At 48.0% G+C, this 18881-nt stretch overlaps 2 protein-coding genes across 4 annotated transcripts in view; both read left to right on the forward strand.

Moving 5' to 3' along the window:
• Nucleotides 1–8408, forward strand: part of srrm2 (serine/arginine repetitive matrix 2) — a 13527-nt gene extending 5119 nt beyond the window's left edge. The window contains exons 5-14 of one of the 2 annotated variants that reach the window (XM_083930653.1): nt 332–415; nt 499–567; nt 655–693; nt 1085–1201; nt 1972–2110; nt 2205–4309; nt 4858–6048; nt 6138–6212; nt 6856–6963; nt 7272–8408. In XM_083930653.1, coding sequence (XP_083786779.1) covers nt 332–415; nt 499–567; nt 655–693; nt 1085–1201; nt 1972–2110; nt 2205–4309; nt 4858–6048; nt 6138–6212; nt 6856–6963; nt 7272–7326 — 3982 coding nt within the window. In that variant the 3' untranslated portion in view covers nt 7327–8408. The remainder of the gene's footprint in view (nt 1–331; nt 416–498; nt 568–654; nt 694–1084; nt 1202–1971; nt 2111–2204; nt 4310–4857; nt 6049–6137; nt 6213–6855; nt 6964–7271) is intronic. The other variant, XM_083930654.1, reaches the window with a different exon arrangement.
• Nucleotides 8409–9364: 956 nt separating this feature from the next.
• LOC310959364 (ras-related protein Rab-35) lies at nt 9365–18493 on the forward strand. Of its 2 annotated transcripts, none has more exons than XM_083930680.1 (7): nt 9365–9496; nt 10975–11486; nt 12962–13012; nt 13683–13806; nt 13897–14021; nt 15339–15463; nt 15969–18493. In XM_083930680.1, exons 2-7 carry the CDS (start codon nt 11432–11434, stop codon nt 16116–16118), a joined length of 630 nt encoding a protein of 209 aa, XP_083786806.1. In that variant the 5' UTR covers nt 9365–9496; nt 10975–11431; the 3' UTR covers nt 16119–18493. The 2 variants fall into 2 exon arrangements, with proteins under 2 accessions (XP_083786806.1, XP_083786805.1); XM_083930679.1 differs by having other exon boundaries at nt 9380–9496; nt 10978–11486.
• The last annotated feature ends 388 nt before the right edge of the window (nt 18494–18881 follow it).

The following is an 18881-nucleotide window of genomic DNA, read 5'->3' on the forward strand; positions in this document are numbered from 1 at the left end:
AGGGAGCCAAAAAACGAGAGGCCGTCTGTGCGTCGACTCGTCCAGACGCTTGTGTTGAAGTTCCTGTGGTTGGGCGAGGAGCAGAAAAGCTTAGTCAGCGCGCTGAAGCTGAGAAATGGAAGAGGAAACCCCACATTCATCCATAAACAAGCTCCAGACTCTGGACGACGCAGCGTTGCCAAAGCGTCCGCTGACGGAGCAAAGTTTAAACTGCACATCTGTCCGCACTGCACCTGCTTTTTTACGACGGTGCCAAAACCACTGTTCCTGTGGTCCCTGACAGTCTCATATGTTCACTCATCACAGCTTCACTCCTGTTTCTCTCTCTCAGGTTGGTGGAAGATTCAGACCATTCCGACTCTCCTCCCAAGAAGCGCAGCCGAAAGAAGAAGAAGAAGAACAAGAGCAGAGACAGGTGAGGGAACGGACTTTTGGTAAAGAGCAGCAAAGATCCTGAACACGAAGAAACGCTCTGACGGGTTTTCTTCCTTCTCTCAGCAGCTCAGAGAGTCCGTCTCCATCTCCTCGACGAGAGAAGAAGAAATCCAAAAAGAAGAAAAAGAAACGGTACCTCAGCTCTGGATTCTTTTCTCATTTATTATTATTATTATTTGACTTGGGCTGTGATTATTGACCGGATCATTTGTGTTTCAGCGAGGCGTCAGAAGACGAGGAAGAAGAAGACGACGACAGGTGGGTGTTTGCTCCTCAACGTCCTGGAAAACCCCGAGAATAGTTGAACAATTTTCCAGTTATGAAAGAAAAAGTGAAATTTTAAACATTATTTCCATTATTTCCTTTGGTGAGAATGAACTAACTGCGATCTGTCGGAGCTCCTTTAACTCGAATAACAAACGTCATATTAACGCTCACGTGGTCATTTTAGTAGTCGACCACTGAAAAAGTTCATCTTTAACCCTTTTTTTAAGGATATTTTGCTTTTTTCTTGACATCAAGTGGTAATAAAGTGACAAACACTGTGAAAGCGCCGTGAGTCGTCAGAAGACTAGAAAGGTGCTTTATAAGTACAGGTCCATTTAGCATGTATGTGCTGACTGAAACGTGCGTCCCCTCTCACACTCAGCTCCTCAGAGGAGACGCAGAAGACGCCCAAGAAGAAAACGAAGAAGAGCGAAAGTTCGAGTCCTTCCAAAATGAAAGCGGTGCGACAACGAAGCGCCTCCTCCAGCTCCGCTCACAGGTACGACACGACGACGCCGACGATGATGAGGATGATATAATACAACTACAACACTTTTCCCTTTAGACGTTTTTGAACGACTTTAATTTGATTTATTTAACTGTTTCACAAATGTCTTAAACAAATGAAAAGACAAATCAAATACATTTAAGAATAAAAAACACAACAAACAGGGTTCATACAGGGGCTTGAAATCCTTAAATGCTTGAATTAGAATGTTTTCAAGGTTTGAAATGTGCTTGAATTTCTTTCACATCAAAAATCTCTTGAGTAGAAATATGCCCACCTCTCCCAAACGGGCCGTGGACGGCAAGCGTGCCTACGCGGTACGGTTGCACTCACACTGGTCCAAGGAACCAGACTTTACCCGTGAAAGGTGCTGGGGCACGGAACGGAGGCACAGTGGGAGTGCGCCCTAAATGTATCTGAGAAATGTTTCTTTTTTAGCCGATGACAGATTTGGACTGCTGATTTTCTTGAGCCTGTTCTACTTTTTCTCCCTCAATTTACATCATAAAAATTACACAACGGTGAAAACGAATGTTTCAAGTCTCAATTTAAAAAAGAAACATTTATTGAACTTAAAAAAAGACTTCTGCAGCAACACAGAGCTGCCTGTGGACGCCTGTCTGTGAGTAATGACCGGAAAAAACTTATCGGAGAACGCAGCGGCCTGCATCGGGCAATACACGTAGAAAAAACAAATCTGTGCAGATAATATTTTGGCTGATAAATCTGTATATAAATCCTTTTTTCTGGGATGTCCACAGCCAGTCTCCAGCTCCACCGAAGTCTCGTCCGCAGGACCAAAGTGCAAGAAAAGCTGATGAAGGTAGAAAGGGGAGATCTCCGGACAGGAGGAGGCGTGGCTACGAGGAGCACAGCCCGCATCATCAGGGAGGCGAAGGGGTAAGACTGACGCGTCGGACTAATAACACTTTTGGATGGATCTGTTTCTTTCGCTCATGTTCTCCCGAGCTAAAACAAATCTTTCCTCCTCTAGAAGAGGCCCAACCTGGAGCGCCCCAGTGAGACGGAGAAGGCCTCCTCCAGGAGGAGACACGACTCCTCGTCCCCTTCTCCTAAACCACAGACAGAGAAAAGCAGGGAGAGGGAGAAAGGGAGGCGCTCCCGGAGTCGAGAGATGGAGAAAAGGAGGCGTTCAAGGAGCATAGAAAAGGAGAGGGAGCGAGGAAGGAGCCCCAAAGGCAGAGAGGCGGAGAAAGGAAGACGATCAAGGAGCAGAGACGTGCAGAAAGCGAGGCGTTCGAGGTCTAGAGACGTGCAGAAAGCGAGGCGTTCGAGGTCCAGAGACGTGGAGAAAGTGAGGCGTTCGAGGTCCAGAGACATGCAGAAAGCGAGGCGTTCAGGGTCCAGAGACGTGCAGAAAACGAGGCGTTCGAGGAGCAAAGACGTGGAGAAAGCGAGGCGTTCGAGGAGCACAGAAAAGAGGGACAAAAGAAAGGAGTGTGTTCCCCAGAGGACCAGACATGACTCGTCGTCTTCCCGTTCTCCTTCTCCCCCCAAACAGGAGACGAGGACGGAAAGGAGCAGAGACACTGAGCGGGAGAAAGACAGGAATAAACAGGACAAAAAGACCAGGGACGACTCCTCCTCGTCCCCCTCGCCTCCCCCGGAGAAGGAGAGGGCCAGGAGGGAGAGGAGTGGAGAGAGGGAGCGCAGGACTGACAGAGATCTGCACTCCAGGGCGCCAAACGAAAGGGACAACAGGAGAGACGCAGGGAAAAGACCGGAGAGAGAGGCGTCTCCGCTCCAACAGAGAAACGACAGGAGACGAGACGGAGGACAGCCGTCCCGCGGCTCCCCAGCGCCCGCCTCTCGCTCGCCTGTCACCAACGGACGTCAAAGAGAAAGGGAGGACGAGAGGAGAAGAGAAAACGACTGGGAGAGCGCTAAGGGGAGGGAGAGGCAGCTGAGGGAGCAGGACAGAGAGGGCGGCCGAAAGAGAGACGAGGCGGTCCGACCGGCCGCGGAGAAAGGCAGGAGCGAAAGACCGGAGATGAAGGAGAAGACGAGAAGCCCTCCGAGGAAGGAGAAACCGGCCGAGAAGAAGAAGAAGGAGGAGAGCAGCAGCAGCAGCAGCGGGAGCAACAGCAGTAGCAGCAGCGATAGTGACAGTGACAGCTCCTCGTCCTCCTCTTCATCTTCCTCCTCCTCTTCGTCCTCGTCCTCTGAAGACGAAGGCAAGGCGAAGAAGGCCGCGTCTGCAGGGAAGGACAAAAGCAGCGCCGAGGAAACCGCGCCGCCTGCCGTCGGAGCTTCCGTCCAGACGTATTTAGCCAACGGCAGAAAGGACAGCCCCGTCTCCGCCGCGGAGAGCGACGCCGCGCCTCGACGAGCCCAGACAGACCGAGAGGGTGGAGGAGACAAACGAGAGAGGGAGAGAGCCTCCCACGGCGCTCCTGCAGAGAGTCAAGCGCCCCGGAGAAAAGGTCAGGAGCGGTACAGTCCCACGCAGGTGGACAGCCCCAGTCCGCCTCCGTCCCCCCCCAGCAGAGCGGCGCCCAGCAGAGGCAGCGGCAGGTACTCCCCCGCCGAGGCCGAGAAAACAAGAACAGAGGTGAAAGTCGTGGAAAGGGAGAGAGGGAGTGAGAGGGACGCAGCCAGGAGGCCCGTGAGGTCCAGCCCCTCAGCCAGGAGGCCCAGCCCCTCAGCCAGGAGGCCCAGCCCCTCAGCCAGGAGGCCCAGCCCCTCAGCCAGGAGGCCCAGCCCCTCAGCCAGGAGGTCCAGCCCCTCAGCCAGGAGGCCCAGCCCCTCAGCCAGGAGGTCCAGCCCCTCAGCCAGGAGGCCCAGCCCCTCAGCCAGGAGGTCGCGCTCGCCGCCACAGAAACCCCCAGCCTCGTCCCCGCCGCGTCGCACTCCACCGAGGCAGTACCAGGAGCCCCCGTCCCGACCCAGGAGAGCGTCGCCTCCTCCGGCCCGCTCAGACTGGGACAGGGAGAGGCAGAGGGACAGAGACAGAGACAGGGAGAGGGAGAGAGAGAGGGAGAGGGAACGTGAGCGCGGCGTCGTCAGGAGGAGCCGGCCCGGCAGCCCCAGGAGGCGCAGCAGGTCCAGAAGTCCGAGGAGGCGAAGCCCCCCCAGCAGGTGAGACCAACACCTTCATGTCAGGGGCGGGGCTTAACGCAAAAATAAAACGTAGCGCACAGTTTGTTTTATTTAACCTATGACTCTATAAGAGCAGGTTGTGTATTTACAGAATATGAGCACATTTCCCAAATTTAAAGCGAAATAAGGTGGAATACCCAGTAACAGGTGGGACCTCCTCGCCAAAACGAGTCATCTTGCGCCCTCGCTCTCGCAGACTCGAGGGGTAATATTCCTCTTGAGGCTTTTGTTGTCAAAGATCCAGTTCACTGCGTAGCGATTGCTTCCTGCCGACAAGGCTAGCTAACCCATGTCAGCCCCGACGGGTCTAGTTCCTCCTGTCAGCTGTGTCTTCAGGCTGTCACTAAATGTCACTAATAAATAATTAATTACAAAAATAGAAATAAAAGAATAAACAGTAAAATTAAAACATGCAAATTGAATTAAACAGTGGCTGCGGTTTCCTGTCACTTCCATTCAGGTTCATATCAAAGATCATTCTGTATTGAGGGTCTCACTCCGCTCTCTTTTACGCTTTCCTCTCCCAGGTCCCGTCGCTCGCCGTCTCCACCGCGGCGCCGGAGGAGCAGCCACTCCCTCTCCAGAGAGCGAGCGAGAGAGCGTGAGCAGGAGCGGGTCCGACAGAGGGAGGCGGAGCAAGAGAGACAGAGGGCGAAGGAGCATCTGCCGCCGAAAGACGTCCCCCGGCCCCAAAGGTCGTCCTCCTCCTCCTCCTCTTCTTCCTCCAGCTCCTCTTCCTCCTCCTCTTCGTCCTCGCCGTCCCCGCAGCGAGAGAGGAAGGACACGGGAGCGTCCCCGGAGAGAGAGATGAAGGACATGAGAGCGTCCCCGGAGAGAGAGAGGAAGGACACGAGAGCGTCCCCGGAGAGAGAGAGGAAGGACACGAGAGCGTCCCCACAGCGAGAGAGGAAGGACACGGGAGCGTCCCCGCAGCGAGAGAGGAGAGCAACCCCGCAGCGAGAGAGGAAGGACACCGCAGCGTCCCTGCAGCGTGAGAGGAAGGACACGAGAGCGTCCCCGCAGCGAGAGAGGAGAGCGTCCCCGCAGCGAGAAAGGAAGGACGCGAGAGCGTCCCCGCAGCCAGGGAGGAAGGACGCGAGAGCGTCCCCGCAGCGAGAGAGGAAGGACGCGAGAGCGTCCCCGGAGAGAGAGAGGAGAGCGTCCCCGCAGCGAGAGAGGAAGGACACGAGAGCGTCCCCGGAGAGAGAGAGGAGAGCGTCCCCGCAGCGAGAGAGGAAGGACACGAGAGCGTCCCCGGAGAGAGAGAGGAGAGCGTCCCCGCAGCGAGAGAGGAAGGACACGAGAGCGTCCCCGGAGAGAGAGAGGAGAGCGGAGCGAGAGGACAGGGAGCAGAGAAGTCGTCCGTCTGATTCACACGTCCCCTCCAGAGACTCCTCCCAGGCCGCGCCCTCAGGTGGGAGAGGCGTCTCCCAGTCTGACTCGCGGCGCCCTGACGCCCCCTCCAGGAAGTCACCGGCCAGCAGCCAATCAGAAGCCAAACCGTCGTCTCGAGGTCCAGGCACGAAGCAGACGCCGGCCCCTGAACAGTCCAACCAAACGGGCCGGAGCGAGAGCGCCGTGAACGGGAAGGAGGCGAACAAGAAAGGCAGCAGGAGCTCCAGCTCCAGCTCATCTTCGTCCTCCTCTTCCTCCTCCTCTTCCTCCTCTTCGTCGTCCTCTTCAGAAAGCTCCGACTCTGAGGAGGAGCAGGGGAAAGAGTAAGACAGCGTCATAACCCCCTCCTCCTGCTGCTGCTTCATTATTATTATTATTATTATTAATAATAATCATCATTTGTGTTTAACAGGAAAACGGTCAAAGCTCAGAGCTCTTCCTCCTCCTCTTCATCAGAGAACGAGAAGGAAACGAAGAAGAAGAAGAGGTGAGGACTTTAAATTAATACATTTTTATTCCACTGAGCTGAAAATAATCTGATAATAATTTAATAATAATCTGGATATGAAATATTATAATATCAGTGAAACTGTCGGCGTCACAGGAACACGCTGTGAACATCGTACAGGGATTTATAATAAATGTAAAATAAAAACATAATCAATATAAATAAAAGGAATTCTTCCAAAGGGGAGTATGGAAATATTCAGAGAAATAAAAAAATAATAATAAAATAAAATAAATAAATGTAGAAATATGAAGATAAATAAGTAATTGAAAATGTGGAAATAATAATAAATAAATAAAATAGAAATTGTGGAAATATGAAGAGAACTAAATAAAATAATGAATAAGTAATTTAGTTTAGTTTAAAAATATGAAAATGAGTAATAAAAAATGTGGATATTAAGAGAAATAAAGAATAAATAAGTAAATAAAATGTTGACATATTAAGATAAAATAAAGAATAAATAATAAAATGTGTGTAAACCTGTTTGTATGATAATTAAACACCAGCTGCGTTCGTCTGTCGTGCTGCGTTTAAGGACCCTTCCATGAACCCGTTATTTCAGATGTTGGTGTTTTTGTCTTTGAGCCTTTGATTGACAGCCGTGCGTTTCCCCTCACAGCCCCCCCGCGCCCCGCAGGGTGCCGGCCGATTCGCTGAGAGACTCCCGCTCGCTCAGTTACTCTCCCCCCAGGCACGTGAGAGCGGCGCCGCCCTCGCCCAGCCGCAGGTCTGTACACGTTTACACTAAGAGCGGGTTTGAAGGGTTTTTAAACCTTTATTGACACAAACTTTTCTCAAATGTACAAAAAGTCAACCTTAATTTCACCTGCACGAATAAAAAGAAGCAGCCGGGTTCAAACGGTGCTGGAAACACCTGGAAACACATGATAAATATAATATTATATATATAATATGTATAAAAAGACTCAGTAAAACGGTAAATGTGTGTTTTAAAAGGTTGTAAATGTAAAAGAAGAATAAATGAACTAAGCACGTCTTCATTAACTGATTCATTCCTGTTTCTCTTTGTGACAGGAGCGACAGCCGCACGTCACCGAGCCGCTCGTCCAGCAGCAGACGACGGAAATGAGCCGCCGCTGCTTATGATCCGGTCTGAACTGGTCCGGATCTGGTCTGATCTGGTCTAAACTGGTCCTGATCTGGTCTAAACTGGTCCTGATCTGGTCTAAATTGGTCCTGATCTGGTCTAAACTGGTCCTGATCCGGTCTGAACTGGTCCGGATCTGGTCTGATCCAGTCTGAACTGGTCCTGGTCTGGTCTGATCCGGTCTAAACTGGTCCTGATCCGTTCTGAACTGGTGTAAACTGGTTCTGATCTGGTCTAAACTTGTCCTGAACTGGTCTGATCTGGTCCTGAACTGATTTAAACTGGCCCTGATCTGGTCTGAACAGGTCTAAATTGGTCCTGATCGGGTCTCATCTGATATTAACTGGTCTGAATTGGGCTAAACTGGTCCTGATCTGGTCTAAACTGATGTAAACTGGTCCTGATCTGGTCTAAACTGATGTAAACTGGTCCTGATCTGGTCTAAACTGATGTAAACTGGTCCTGATCTGGTCTAAACTGATGTAAACTGGTCCTGATCTGGTCTAAACTGATGTAAACTGGTCCTGATCTGGTCTAAACTGATATAAACTGGTCCTGATCCGGTCTGAACTGGTGTAAACTTGTCCCGATCTGGTCTAAACTGGCTCTGATCTGGTCCTGATCTGGTCTCAACTGATATTAAATGGTCTGGACTGGGCTAAACTGATCCTGATCTGGTCTGAACTGAACTGATCTGGTCTGGGCTAAACTGGTCTGGACTGGGCTAAACTGGTCTGAACTGGGCTAAACTGGTCTGGTCTGGACTGGGCTAAACTGGTCTGATCTGGGCTAAACTGGTCTGATGTGGACGGTAACGTGGACCCAGAGCCAGCGGGTCAGCAGATCAGGGGACCTGGATGTTTGTTTTTTATGTGCGGAGCAGGAAACGCTGAAGGATCAGAAACACTTTATTCATAATAAATAATAATAAATGAGTGTTTGTGGACCGGGCTCCTGCACCGCTGAGACTCTTCTGTAGATACGAGCGTCTGTATTTTTGCTTCTCATCATGTGACACGTTCAGATTCAATGTGAGCAGAAAAAACTTAATAAAAGCCAATTGTACATTTTATTTGTGTGTCTAAAATTAATATAATATACGAATAAAAGGGTTTGAGTACAAAATGTTTATATGACACATGAGAAATAAAATGAATAAGTAAAATTTCATTTAAGTAATTTCCAAATGTCAAACTATGGAGAGAAAAAGATCAAATAAGTAAATAGAAAATGTGGAAATATGAAGAGAAAAGAATAAATAAGTAAATTAAAATTAACAAATATGACTGATTAATATTCATATAATATAACAATAATTTCTCTGCATTTATATCATAAATAAAACTTTGAATTACATAAATAAATCATCACAGGTGCAGAAGTTTAGTGAGTCCAGGGGGGAGTTAAAGAAGAAGTGAGAAATAAAACAATACAAATAGGTTTCTGGTTTGCAAATGTAGTGGTTTGTATGTAGAATTTAGTAAGATATACAATAATAAGAAAATATTAATAACAAACAACATTTTGAGAGGAAATATATTTTCAAAAACAATTAAACAGTGAGTGTGGTTTTTCCTACGGTCTCTGAAGGCAGCAGCGTAGTTAAAGTGCGAAATTAAAACAATAAAAATAGGTTTCTGGTTTTAAATGTAGTGGTTTATATGTAGAGTTTAGTAAGATATTTAATAATAAGAAAAGATTAATTAAAAAAAAAACTTTTTGAGAGGAAATATAGTTTCAGAAACAACAAATAAACAGTGAGTGTGCTTTTCCCCACGGTCCGTGAAGGCAGCAGCGTAGTTAAAGCGAAGTTAAAGTGAGAAATTAAAACAATAAAAATAGGTTTCTGGTTTGCAAATGTAGTGGTTTATATGTAGAGTTTAGTAAGATATTTAATAATAAGAAAAGATTAATAAAAAAAACAACTTTTTTAGATGAAATATATTTTCAGAAACAACAAATAAACAGTGAGTGTGGTTTCTCCCACGGTCCCTGAAGGCAGCAGCGGTGATGAGGGTCATCAGCCTCTCGCTCCGGCAGGTGTGGTCGCTGTCGGCGGGGACACGGTCCGGGGCTTCACCGGGGCAAAAACAACACTTACCGCGGGTCTGTGAACATGTTCCGGCGCAAGAACACCGGGTGAACGTCCGAAGTAAGTTTCCGGTTTGTTTAAAAATGTCTGCTGCGAAGTTTCACCGAGGACCGGGAAGTTTTCTGACGTCTTGGTTTCGGGGGCGAGTCAACGGCAGGGCCGGGGTCAGGCCCCGCCACCGTCCCCCGCCAGACTCCATTCAAAACCCGGGTGTTTTAACGCTTCTCAGCTTCTCCGCAGCGATGCGATCATTGTCAAACAAAAATTAATGTTTCTTATGAATGTTCGTGTTCTCTTTCGTAATTCGGCTGAAGAAAAACGCGTTTAATTTAAAGATATTTTTGTTTATTTTGCTGTTTAATTCCGCTCCTGCAGCGCTGCCCACGACGTAATGTTACGCAGACAGAAGTTTGGGGACACTGTCGGTGGTTTTACGACCAAACGAGCTCGTGTTTGTGTTTTTAACGTGAGCCGAATTAAAGGTCGTGTTAAAGTCGTTACTCACGTGTCTTTATAAATAATGTAACGGTTTATTTTAGCATCATTTAGTTTAACTTTCGAAAAACAACAGATTTCTGTGCGAGCTTTGGCGTCACGTTCGTGTTCGCGTGACGTTACAACGCGTCAGATTATGGACGAAATATAAAAATCAGTAAATATATAAATTAGTTTATAAATACATAAATTATTACATATATAAATACAGGAATAAATACATAAATTATTACATATATAGGAATAAATAAATACATAAATGAATAAGTACAGAAATAAATAAATATAGAAAATAATACAGAAATAAATACAGAAATAAATAAATACAATAATAAGTAAATACAGGAATAAATAAAATATATAAATAATTAATACAATAATCATTTCAGAAATAAATTCAGGAATAAATAAAAATAAACAAAGTAGTTAAAACTCTATGAAATAAAAAATAATATCTAATAATTGTCGTAGTCTTAAAACTTTAACATAACAAATATAATGTAATAGTGTGGAATCAATAATAATAATAATAATAATAATAATAGTGTTTAAATTCTATAAATTAATAAACAAAACTTAAAGTGTTAATTATATAATAACAAATAATGTGTTAAAGTATAAATTAATAAATAAAATGTAAATTTTGAAAGTATAAAAAATAAATATAACGTGATAGTGTTGAATCTCTAATAATTATAATTATAATAAAAAGTGCTTAAATTCTATTAATTAATAAATAATGTAAGAGTGGAGAATTATAGAAAATCTCTATAATAATAATAATAATAATAATAATGAAAAAGTGTTTAAATTCTATTAATTAATAAAATGAGTCAAATCTCTTTAATAATAATACGAATAATAAAAGTGTTTTAAAAATGCCTCCTCAGCTGTTTTCTTCTTACTTTTCTAAATAAAATAAAGACAAATAAAAGCTAAAGAAGCGCTTTAGAAATGTTGGCTGTTTCTCTTTCATGGAGATAATTTTCTGCAGAAGTCGAGCGACTGAAACACTTTTATTAACTTTTCTTCTCTTTGTTCAGCAGCTTTTCCGAAGCGTCCTCGCGCCATGACACACACTTTTCCCTCCAGAGGAAGCGAGTCGGCGTCTGACAGGAGCCCGCGCTGGATGTGACCACGACCGAGCCGCAGCGTGAAAAAGAGGAACAGCAGCTCGTGACCGGGGGAGGAACCGGAACCCAGGCGGAAGCACGAGGGCGCTGCCGAGCATGAGTCACAGGCGCCGAGCGCTCCAGAAACGCCTCACTTCCTGCCGGCTGCTGCGGCGGCTTCAACGTCGTTCCGCGGAGAAGAGGATGTGAAACGCTGATCCGCAAAAAACAAAGAAAAGAAGGCGCAGACATTTCAACTGGAATGTTCTCTTGCTGGCACGGGAATCCCTGCGAGCGTCGGACAAACTCTTGTGCTGCCGCCCCGATCGGGAACGCCACTTCCTCCCGTGAAACCGATCTGACCCGGAAACGGTGAGACGCCGTCCGCATGGCCGGGAAAGACTACAACCATCTGTTCAAGCTGCTCATCATCGGAGACTCCAGTTAGTGCAACTCTCTATTCCACTTAAAGCTGCATTCTCTCTAATGTCCACTTAAAGCTGCATTCTCTCTAATGTCCACTTAAAGCTGCATTCTCTCTAATGTCCAGCAGGAGGAGACTCCACTTAAAGCTGCATTCTCTCTAATGTCCAGCAGGAGGAGACTCCACTTAAAGCTGCATTCTCTCTAATGTCCAGCAGGAGGAGACTCCACTTAAAGCTGCATTTTCTCTCATGTCCAGCAGGAGGAGACTCCACTTAAAGCTGCATTCTCTCTAATGTCCAGCAGGAGGAGACTCCACTTAAAGCTGCATTCTCTCTAATGTCCAGCAGGAGGAGACTCCACTTAAAGCTGCATTCTCTCTAATGTCCAGCAGGAGGAGACTCCACTTAAAGCTGCATTCTCTCTAATGTCCAGCAGGAGGAGACTCCACTTAAAGCTGCATTCTCTCTAATGTCCAGCAGGAGGAGACTCCACTTAAAGCTGCATTCTCTCTAATGTCCAGCAGGAGGAGACTCCACTTAAAGCTGCATTCTCTCTAATGTCCAGCAGGAGGAGACTCCACTTAAAGCTGCATTCTCTCTAATGTCCAGCAGGAGGAGACTCCACTTAAAGCTGCATTCTCTCTAATGTCCAGCAGGAGGAGACTCCACTTAAAGCTGCATTCTCTCTAATGTCCAGCAGGAGGAGACTCCACTTAAAGCTGCATTCTCTCTAATGTCCAGCAGGAGGAGACTCCACTTAAAGCTGCATTCTCTCTAATGTCCAGCAGGAGGAGACTCCACTTAAAGCTGCATTCTCTCTAATGTCCAGCAGGAGGAGACTCCACTTAAAGCTGCATTCTCTCTAATGTCCAGCAGGAGGAGACTCCACTTAAAGCTGCATTCTCTCTAATGTCCAGCAGGAGGAGACTCCACTTAAAGCTGCATTCTCTCTAATGTCCAGCAGGAGGAGACTCCACTTAAAGCTGCATTCTCTCTAATGTCCAGCAGGAGGAGACTCCACTTAAAGCTGCATTCTCTCTAATGTCCAGCAGGAGGAGACTCCACTTAAAGCTGCATTCTCTCTAATGTCCAGCAGGAGGAGACTCCACTTAAAGCTGCATTCTCTCTAATGTCCAGCAGGGGGAGACTCCACTTAAAGCCGCAAGCCTTTTAGTGACATTTGTGGCGTCTGGGACAGAATATTGTGATGAATCATGATATTTGTATGCAACGTGGTTTTGATATTTGACCACTTTAATGCATTTTTCAGACCTTTACTCTGCAGAAAGTATTAAAGTGGATTTTTTTTTAAAGGATATTTTAGTTTTTCTGGGTAAATCTCGCTCTGGATCGTATATTTCCCTCATGATTCTGCTTCATCAGTCTCCGCTCGTCCTCTCATCCTCCTCAGGGTGATTTCAGGCAGGTTATTGAGTAAACACGTTGTGTCTCTCTTTCTAACGCGTCGTGTGTCTGCTCTCTTTCTCTGTCAGATGTGGGGAAAAGCAGCCTTCTGCTCCGCTTCGCAGACAACTCCTTCTCCGGTGAGTTCAGTGGCTTTGACTCGGGATCATCGGAGCTTTTTCTTTCAGGCACTTAGTTTTACTAAGTTCAGTGACGCCCTTCAGGGTCAAACGGACGCTCCTGCACCGTACAGTACAGGGCAGTACGGTGCAGGCATTCAAAGGTCTTTTTTAACCACTAATGCTGCTGAAAATAACAGCAAACCTCTGCAGCAGCATGAGAAGAGTCCCTACACACAAAACAAAGCACCAATGGGCTCCTTCCACTGTAATGGACTTTACTATGAGAGGAGCTGGTACAGGGGCCAGTAGGTAAGTCTTTAAAACACTCTTTAATAAACTCTGGCTTCACTAACTACACTGATGACGCTTTGTTGTGTGTGTAGGGACTCTTCTCATGCTGCTGCAGAGGTTTGCTGTTATTTTCAGCAGCATTAGTGGTTAAAAAAGACCTTTGAATGCCTTCACCGTGCTGCCCCGAGCTAATCACTGTTAGCCACATCCGGCTGTTAGCGACTCTCCTGGATTTCTTCGTTAATAGTTGTTACACTAAGAAAAACTGTCTCCATGATTATTTGATGATTAAAGTGCTGAAAAACACCAATATTACCCTTTAATATTCAAGGGGCACCTTTAAACACGTGCTGTGACTCAGATGGAGTTCTGTGTGTGCGTGTGTGATCTCCTGCAGGCAGCTACATCACCACCATCGGCGTGGACTTTAAGATCCGCACCGTGGACATCGACGGGGAGCGCGTGAAGCTGCAGATCTGGGACACGGCGGGTCAGGAGAGGTTCAGAACCATCACATCCACGTAATCCTCCGCGCGCGCACAAACAAACCAATGTTCCTGTTTGTTTTTCTGTGTGTTTGTATTAATGGCGTCCGTTGTTTCTGCGTGCAGATACTACAGGAACACACACGGCGTCATCATCGTCTACGACGTCACAAATCCAGAGTCCTTTGTAAACGTGAAGAGGTGGTTAAACGAAATCTCCCAGAACTGTGACAACGTCTGCAAGATCCTGGGTCGGTCCACACCGACATTTCCTCACCTCACCGTCACCTCACTGTCACCCCACTGTCACCCCACTGTCACCCCACTGTCACCCCACTGTCACCTCACTGTCTCCTCACTGTCGCCTCACTGTCACCCTAGTGTCGCCTCACTGTCACCTCACTGTCACCTCACTGTCACCTCACTGTCACCTCACTGTCACCCCACTGTCACCTCACTGTCACCCCACTGTCACCCCACTGTCACCCCACTGTCACCCCACTGTCACCCCACTGTCACCCCACTGTCACCCCACTGTCACCCCACTGTCACCCCACTGTCACCCCACTGTCACCCCACTGTCACCCCACTGTCACCCCACCGTCACCCCACCGTCACCTCACCGTCACCTCACCGTCACCCCACCGTCACCCCACTGTCACCCCACTGTCACCCCACTGTCACCCCACTGTCACCCTACTGTCACCCTACTGTCACCCTACTGTCACCTCACTGTCACCTCACTGTCACCTCACTGTCACCTCACTGTCACCTCACTGTCACCTCACTGTCACCCCACTGTCACCCCACTGTCACCTCACTGTCACCCTACTGTCACCTCACTGTCACCTCACCGTCACCTCACCGTCACCTCACCGTCACCTCACCGTCACCTCACCGTCACCCCACCGTCACCCCACCGTCACCTCACCGTCACCTCACCGTCACCTCACTGTCACCTCACTGTCACCCCACTGTCACCCCACTGTCACCTCACCGTCACCTCACCGTCACCCCACCGTCACCCCACCGTCACCCCACTGTCACCCCACTGTCACCCTACTGTCACCTCACTGTCACCTCACTGTCACCTCACTGTGACCTCACGTTCACCCTACTGTCACCCCGCTGTCGCCCTACCGTCACCTCACCGTCACCTCACTGTCGCCTCACTTGTCACCCCACTGTCACCCCACAGTCACCGCACTGTCACTCCATTGTTGAATTACTGTCACCGCACTGTGTCCTAACTGTCACCCTACTGCCGTCGTAGTGTCGCCGCGCTGTCGCCTCACTGTCGCCTCACTGTCGCCTCACTGTTGCCTCGCTGCCACGGCACTGCCCCGCTACCCCATTGTCAAATTACTGTCACCTCGCTGTCACCCTACTGTCAGATTATTTTCACCTTACTGTAATTGCTTTTACGTTATTAACAGTGGTTTTCACCTTAGTTTCACTTTATTTTATTGTTGTTTTAATGTTACTTTCCTGTTTTTGTCACTTTACTGTCGTGGTTGGTCGTTAACTCTCTCTCCCTCTCTCTCTCCCTCTCTCTCTCTGTCTCTCAGTGGGAAACAAAAGTGACGACCCTGCCAGGAGACAGGTGGATACCCAGGATGCTGTGCGTTTCGGGGAGTCCATGGGGGTTCGAGTGTTTGAGACGAGTGCCAAAGAGAACATCAACGTAGAAGAGGTAACGTGGTGTTGACACGCACTTTACTCAGACGTCATTATGACTTTAAAACCAAAGTTCAGCTGCAGATTAATTATTTATCAATCCATGAATTGTTGCATAATTATTCCATTCTCAGAAGCATCGTGCAGATTTTTCTGCTGCTAAACCAGAAAAAAAAAAACCAACTCATGTCTTTTCCTCCGTAATATCTGCACATTTCAAAACGAGCGAATGTTCAAAAACTTCCCGCGTGATCGGCCCTTTTCTCTGCAAAGTCACAATGAAACGATTCACGTCTATGAAACCCATTTATCAGGAGTGTCCACTGCTTCGAACGACCTCCTTTTTTCAGTCTGAAGGTTTGAAAACAGTAACGGCACCGAGGGACTGAACCCGGTTTGATTCCAGACCTAAAACGACCTCCGTCCGCCCGGCGCTTCAGCTCCGCGGCTGTAAAACGGCGGCGAGTCCTCGGTGCTGTCAGCGGCTGCAGCCTCACTGTCGTTGTGTTTGCTCCGTCCAGATGTTCATGGCCTTCACGCACATGGTGCTGCGGGCCAAGAAGCAGAGCCAGAACCGAGCGGAGCGGGAACGAGAGCGGGAGAAGGACACGGTCAACATCAACGCCCAGAGAGACCGAGACCGTCGGAAGAGAGGCAAGAAATGCTGCTGAAGCGACTCCGCGACGCCTCTTCACCGCTTCTGCACAGAGCATTCAAACAAGATCGGGAGGGAGAACGTGCCTTAGGAGATAAAGTGTGTTTCAATGTGAATGTTTGACTTAACGCCAAGTGACGGACAGACGGGCTGCAGGTCAGAGCGGACCTGAGGCCGAGGGTCTCCGGTGTGTGTTCAGCAGGCCGGAGGTGACGGGGGGTTCAAGGATCCTTTTGGTGTTTCCCACTTTTTAGCTCCTTCACTACCGATCCCATTCAAAACAGTCGGTTCAGTGCAACCACGTAAACGTCTCTGTTCAAAAACGCTCCATGAATCAAATATGTTCTCTTTTCATTCGTGCCAACGTCGGGTTAAACTTCCTATCGAGCACGTCGCCATGAGATCCGCACGCTCGGGATTTAGTTCCTGATCTTTGATCTTCTGTCGAAATGATCAGTTACAGGAACTAACAGCTGATGCCCTGTTCCCACGACAGGTATCTCCCCCCCCGCTCCAGGGTGTGAAGGTTAAAAACATAAAAAGGTAAACCCCCCCGTGCTGCAGATCCCTGTCACGCTGTACGGCGTCCTGCTTCTCCGCTGTTAGGGACAGAAGGAGAAGGACGTTTCCCAGCATGCACCAGCTCTGGGTGCTGTTGTGTGGCAGCGCTCCACAGCTCCACCCACACACCTGACGTGCACACGACATCCAGTTTACACACTTTAGTGTCACCATATGCACGCAGACTTCCCCCCAAAGACACTCGTCTACACGCGGAATAAAAAGGGAGAACGCCACTTTAGAGTTTCCTCTCTACATCGTCTCCGTCTGAACGCGGCCTAACACGCTGACTATTGTAATGATCTCTCTCGTTAAAACATCAGGAAACAACAAACTACATGACCTTCGGACGAGAAAAACAAACATTTCAGTCCAAACATCTCCACCACAGTTTCTCCTCTGATGAAACATTTATCCATGTTTACTGAAGGATGAATCCCGATGGTTCGCGTCCGCCGCGGCGTTTCTGCACGCAGGGCCCCCCCTGCTTCTCAGCATCAGGCCACGCCCTCCGACTGCACCTGATTGGTGCTTTCACTCGTGGGCCGCCTGCTCCCGGACCAACATGGCGACTGATTTGGAAACTTTCTCCTCTTTAATGGGAGAGTTCCTGAAAACATTCGAGGAGAGGAAAAAAAGGCGCTAAAGGTGTCATTTACGTCCGAGAGGCGGCGAGGCGTCCCCATAAAGTAACCCGAACCTCATTTTCATTAAAATGAGGACACGCTACCACAACGCACTGCGAACACAGACAATAAATGGCGGGGCGTGGAAATGACGGTCTCTGAGGACACGTGTCGTTATAGTTGTGGCCCCCCCGACCTTCCCTCGGCTGCGGACGTTACGTTTGTCCCTTTTAAAGTGTAAGTCCAGCGTAAAATCCTCCCAGGGTCTTTGTCTGCACTTTAATCATCAAATAATCCACAGAGACAGTTTTTTTTGTAACAACTAATAACGTAGTCGCTAACAGTCGGACGTGGCTAACAGTGATTAGCTCGGGGCAGCACGGTGAAGGCATTCAAAGGTCTTTTTTAACCACTAATGCTGCTGAAAATAACAGCAAACCTCTGCAGCAGCATGAGAAGAGTCCCTACACACACAACAAAGCAGCAACAGCGTAGTTAGTGAAGCCAGAGTTTATTAAAGAGTGTTTTAAAGACTTACCTACTGGCCCCTGTACCAGCTCCTCTCATAGTAAAGTCCATTACAGTGGAAGGAGCCCATTGGTGCTTTGTTGTGTGTGTAGGGACTCTTCTCATGCTGCTGCAGAGGTTTGCTGTTATTTTCAGCAGCATTAATGGTTAAAAAAGACCTTTGAATGATTAAAGTGCAGACAAAGACCGTGGGAAACGTAGCAGAGGATGAAGCTCCTGACTCCTTCAGCGGCGTCATCGGGACAAACTGTATTTGTATCGTGCAGTGGGACGAACGCCGCGATCATCACGCAAAAAAACAGAATAACCTGCATTAACTTCGACTCTTTCAACCTCATGTTTGTGACGAGTCTGCAGCAGGACTTTAACTCCGCACTGACACAAAGATAACCCTCCGCCTGCGTGACTGATAACTGCAGCTTGATGACGCGTGATTGTGGAGAACGAGCTGAAACATAAAGACTCTGGTACGGTTCTTTAACGTTGCACTAGGGAACCACTGAAAGGGAAACTGGCTGCAGGTGACGAGCGCAGCTCAGCGTCTGTAACAAGGTCAGTGATGACCAGTGTGTGTGTATGTGTGTGCGCGCACCACACAAATGTTCGTGTCATGATGTTTTTGTTGTTTTTTTAATATAAATCTGCAAAAGTGTCCAAATAAAGCAATAAATCCAGAGTTTGCATCACAATATTTCACAATATTAATAAGTCTAAATTTAACTCTAAATGTAACAATTTTGGTGACTTTTTATAAAGTTTTACACCTTTTTTTCTGTTGAATGATTTTTATTTCCCTCTCCTGGACACGTCCCCTCATGGTGGTTCAGGTCTGAGTCCCTGTGAACCTGAGGGCTGTGGTCTGGACCCGTCCCCTCATGGTGGTTCAGGTCTGAGTCCCTGTGACCCTGAGGGCTGTGGTCTGGACCCGTCCCCTCATGGTGGTTCAGGTCTGAGTCCCTGTGAACCTGAGGGCTGTGGTCTGGACCCTGGTGCTCCTGGTCTCCCATGGCAGAGTGGTCTCAGGCGAGGGGCCGGACTAAGAACGCCTCACAAAGACTCTACGG

The sequence above is a fragment of the Echiichthys vipera genome (genome assembly GCF_963691815.1).
Source record: "Echiichthys vipera genome assembly, chromosome: 17".
NCBI classification, from domain to species: Eukaryota; Metazoa; Chordata; class Actinopteri; order Perciformes; family Trachinidae; genus Echiichthys; species Echiichthys vipera.